The 5,122-nt window shown below is 45.5% G+C and overlaps 1 protein-coding gene across 1 annotated transcript; it reads left to right on the top strand.

Moving 5' to 3' along the window:
* The first annotated feature begins 2,992 nt into the window (after positions 1-2,992).
* On the top strand, positions 2,993-4,006 carry LOC104415652. Its single transcript, XM_039300453.1, has one exon. The coding sequence runs from the start codon at positions 3,227-3,229 to the stop codon at positions 4,004-4,006; it is 780 nt and encodes a 259-aa protein (XP_039156387.1). The 5' UTR covers positions 2,993-3,226.
* The last annotated feature ends 1,116 nt before the right edge of the window (positions 4,007-5,122 follow it).

Genomic DNA, 5,122 nt, shown 5'->3' with positions numbered 1-5,122 from the left:
TGGCGAAAAATGCCACACTTGCCAGAAAGCGCAGGTGACCGAAGGGCCGAGCGGCTAAGATCGAAAGAGGCCGCCAATGGAGCGAAACCTGCTTTGTTGGGCGAGCGTGACCGTTCAATGTGAATTCCCAAAAATGGCACATCAATGGTTAAATTACGCGAGGAAGCGGCAGAGTAGAGATCGCAACGAGGGCGTTGCGAATTGAGTGGGGGAGAATGTCACGGTCCGTGAATCCTCCCGTACTCGTGACACTTGTGAGTGGCGCTTGGGGTTATCTGGTGAAGAGTGAGAGGCAAAGGGTAGAACACAACCGGTCCGTGGGAGTGGCGTCGGGGACGGTTGGTGCTAGGAGTTCTAGGATAGAAGGATTACAACACTTAGGAGCTCGAAGACGGGGTAGGCCTCCCGTGCACAAACCGGGCCGGGAGCCGATGCCGCTCTCCCGACGAGGCCATGGCGGTGCCGAAACCGGTTGTTGTGCCTAAAGAGAACTGCCGCCTTACTCGATGGACTAGACGCCCGAGCGAAGCCGGGCGTGGTAGGTCTCGCACGAAGAATCATTCACCGTATCGTTCGTGGAACACTAAAGAAAGAAAGGGCGGCTGGCGAATTCCGCTCGCTAGGCGCCCGCGGGTCGTTTCTGAGGCCAAGGAAACTCTCGGCCCGTGACACATGCGTGTACTGTTCGCCTTTCTTTTCTGTGTTTTTTAGTCGAGTTGATGAAGTTGACAGCATTACGTTGGAAGTTCGAGGTTGGTTTGGTACGTGAGTTGCATGCTTTTGATTGATATTGGTCAAAGGAAAAAAGCATTGGGGGTCGGAACCTTGGATAGAACCTGCACCAAATGAATAAATGAGAGAGATAGAGAGAGAAGAGAGAGAGAGAGAGAGAGAGAATCATAGGCAGCCGGGAAAATCGGCATGCACAGCTTTTCCTCTTTTGTCCTCCAGAGAACGCCAAACTAGAAAGCTCCCGCAATCCACCGATGGATCGAATCGGATTGAAGCAGATTTGGTGGAATGGATGGATGTTCAATGTATATGCGAGAGGTTTCTTATTCGATGTTAAAATAATCTTCGAGACCACCGCCATATCCGCTTGTAAAGTAGGAGAGTCATGCTGCCGTGGACAATCTAATCAAAACCAAAACAAATTTGTCCACGATAAGGTTTGACTTTTTCTTTTGTTATGGAACAATTTATTTGCGTTAAGGAAATCCATATTAGGCAGGTAAATACTGAACACATGAAATATACCGGCCAATATCATCAGTGGATAAAAAACAATCCAGAATATAGAGGGATAGTCCCAAACATAGAATGTTTACTTTTTTTTTTTTTAATAAAGCATGATGGCTGAATTATCAAAACTGATTGAACTCATATTCGTGTATATAATTAGGTGCGCCAAAGTCTTGAAATTTTAAAGCATTAGTTTTCGAAGTTCAATATGCAACCGTTCTCTTGAAAAGAAAAAAAACATTGAAGTATATGTTAAATGCTTGAAATATCTTGTGTATCAACACATGGATACCTTTGAAATGGAAAAGGATCAATTGATTTACAAAGTGATGAGAGAAACTCATCTTTAAGTGCCTGTGTCCCATCACTTCTCATTTTAAAATCAATGGATTAATACCTGAAAAATCTTAAACTAGTATACATATTACAAATTTACCCCAATTTTTTTTTTTTTTTTTTTTTTTTTTTTTTTTGACTGAGGATTCACCTGAGCATGCCCTTGTCGGCTTATGCTGATTCGGTGTCTACCCCAAACTATTTTTTCGACTATGAAAAATTCCAAACCGATACACTCCGTGACAAATTTACTTTGATTGATCATAAAAAACCTTAAACTGGTATATTTATAACAAATTTACCCAAAACTAATTTATTCAACCGCCAAAAATCCCAAATTGGTACATTTCGAACAAATAGACCTCATGCTAAATTTGATTAATACCACAAAAAAAATTACAAAAATTGTAAACTGTGACAAACGGAAAGTAAAATCCCAAATTGATATATCAGTCAACTGTAACGTGTCATTTAACTTAATAATTTGACAGCAAAATTTAATGGAAACTAACAAAGAGTAAATTTATCACAATAGTACTTGGTTTGGGGTAAATTTATCAAAAGTGTACCAATTAGGGGTTTTTGGTGATAAAAAAATTAGTTCGAGGTAAATTTGTCACAGATGTATCAATTTGGGTTTTTCAGGGTATTAACTCAAAATCAATTAATAATGCGTTGCATCAAATTGTAAACCAAACTTAGTACCCTTCCCGTGACTTTATCTCGTGCAAATAGTTGGAGACGCACAAATTAATTTGTTAACTAATGTAACAATTTTTTTTTATCGGGTGTTCAATTATACTAACTTACCTTAATACCCATTTAGAGGTTGTTGTATCATTTTGAAAATGGCCTCATCATCGTATTGTTTTTCCATTTTGTGTCAAATTTTTATAAGTGTTGGCATTGCGCAGCAAAAAAAATTGCTAACTAATGTAATAAATTCTTATTAGGTGCTCAATTATACTTAATTACGGACTGGATGGGGTTCTAAAAGTGAAGAGCTTCAAGGCCAAATCGTGCAAAATAAAATGACAAGTTTTTTAATTGCCCAAACAACCAGGATCGATATGGAAAATTTCACCTTCCTCCACCAACCAAATCAAGGGTCCCACCTCCCCGTGTCCGTCACGCCTCTCCACCAACCCTCCATTCCATTAGTTAGTAGGAGATACAAGAATCACAAACTAAAGTAACAGTGCGTTTGGGTTTCGGGCCATGAATTCCGGGAAATACATACGAGAATTGGTTCTGCTTCCACCAACCCAAGTGCACGTAAAATTAAGAGAAGAGCTGTATGTCGGGGCCCATTAAGTTAACAATGCCTCGCCTCACCAACCCAAGAAGAATGAGTTCCTCCCTCTATATATTAATATGGTGCCAACTTCCTCGATCTTTGCCATTCTCATCTTCTTCCTCCCGCTTCACAGTCAGTCCTAAGTCCTCTCTCTCCCTCCTTGTACGCGGTTCTCATCGTCGATTTTACATACCCCTTCGTCCCTGCTCTCGCAATAACACGGTGCTTTCATCTTTCTCCATTTCCCCCCTACAGATCCCCTCTTAAACACTCCGCTCCCTTCCCTTTCTCCCTCTTACCTTGGTGGATTTCCCTCAACGACGGCCATCGAAAGAGGAAACGTTCTCGAAAATGGCAGCGTCCCGCTACGAGCTGGAGGTGACTGCATCGTCGGCCAAGGACCTCAAGAACGTAAACTGGCGCCACGGCCCAACCCGCCCCTACGCCGTCCTCTGGGTCGACCCCAACAACAAGTGGTCCACCCTGGTCGACGACGAGGGAGACGCCAACCCCGTCTGGAACCAGACCCTCGTCATGCCCTTGCACCTCGGCCCCATCAGGGACGCCACCTTCTACATCGACGTCGTCCACGCCGGCTCCGAGGAGGACACCGAACCCCTGATCGGATCGGCTCGGCTCAATCTCCGCCACGTCCTTGACGAGGTCGGCTTCGGCAATCCTCTTGGGCGTAGCCTCCAGCTGAAGCGCCCCTCTGGCCGGCCGCACGGCAAGGTCGAGGTCAGGGTCTGCGTGAGGAAGACGGGTCGTTACCGTGCGCCTCCCTACGGCGTCCCGCCGGCTACCAGGGAGTACGCGCCGCCGCCGCCACCGCCGCCGCCGCAGTACAGAGCGGAGGAGGAGCAGAGATTCGAGGGGATGTTTACGGCAATGGGTGTGGGCTTCGGGCTGGGGCTGGGGCTGGGGCTGGGGCTGGGGATTCTGGCAGGACGCGCCCGCCCGGACTTTTCCGATTCCTCGGAGGATGAGAACGACGAGTACGCCGACGAGGACGAGGACACCGACGAGGACGAGGACGAGGACGAGGACGAGGACGAGGACGGGATCGTGGTTGAGGCGGACGAGATTGTCGATGATGGGCCAGCGGAAGATGAGAGCAACGATGAGGACTAGGGTGAAAATGGTCGAGTTCGTTCTGGATTCCATGCTATCAGAACATGACCCAACTCAAAATAGTGGCTCGGATCAGATCAGTCCCGTTTCGTTTGGTTGTTTCGGTTTCGGTTTCGGTTTCCTTTTTCTTTTTTAGTTCATCCAATCGTAAGCTTTTATACATGACACTGTCCGGTAACCATGTGTAAATCAAGAACATATCCTTCAGATGAATAAGGTACAGTGGGTTGAAAGGAATTAACGTGATTATTTCTTTGGTCGTCGCTCGTCTGGTCCAATTCTTCCTGCCTTCACTCTTAAGACGGAAGAACCAGATGAAACTAATATAGAAACGCCATGTGCGTTTATAGAGACACGGTTATGCCCCTTTACAGCTCTAAATGGCTTTGAAGGACACCATTGGGCAACCCGAGAGCTAATCGGAGCATAACTGAGTGAGGGGAGACTGCTACGCCATCAGCACCGATATGAAGTGCCCGATGGGGGCAAAGCAATGGAGGCGAAAAGGAGAAAAAGATCCAACTGCGTTAAGGATTTAGTCTTGGAATCGAGATTCCGATCCGCAAATTTGGAATCCTTTAGGGAAAAGACCACACAAACAACACTCGCGTGCATAATCCCTTTAGGGAATCGAGAGTCTGATCCGTGAATTTTCTTTTTGATCTGTCAAAAGAGAAGGCGGCTCGGACGAGGTCAGGAAGGTGTTTGACGAAATGTCTAAGGGGAATGTGGTCGATTGGACAACTATGATTAATGCGTGCGCGCTAGGTTTGGAGTAGACGGTGCGGCTTTGAGGTTGTTTCTCGATGCTCCTGTGTATGGGGTTCGAGACAAGACGTATGTGCGTATCTTGAATTTCTAGAAGAAGTTCGTTTGCTTTACGAAAGTAAGTGCAATTAAATATTGACCGGAGAAAAAAAACAGAAAGTGAAAGAATATTAAAAGAACCTGTTTTTTAATAGAAAATGAGCGGATATTCTCGAATCACCTTCAACCTCTTATGATTTTCCAATTATTCCAATGACATGTGGCTGGTATTTTGACCTAACTGTACGGTACACCGAGGCATCTCAAAATTTTCCACTCTCGAACAACATTGACGGCAAGTCTGGTGGA

The sequence above is a fragment of the Eucalyptus grandis genome, chromosome 1 (genome assembly GCF_016545825.1).
Source record: "Eucalyptus grandis isolate ANBG69807.140 chromosome 1, ASM1654582v1, whole genome shotgun sequence".
NCBI classification, from domain to species: domain Eukaryota; kingdom Viridiplantae; phylum Streptophyta; class Magnoliopsida; order Myrtales; family Myrtaceae; genus Eucalyptus; species Eucalyptus grandis.
This window is presented reverse-complemented; position numbering and strand designations above follow the sequence as displayed.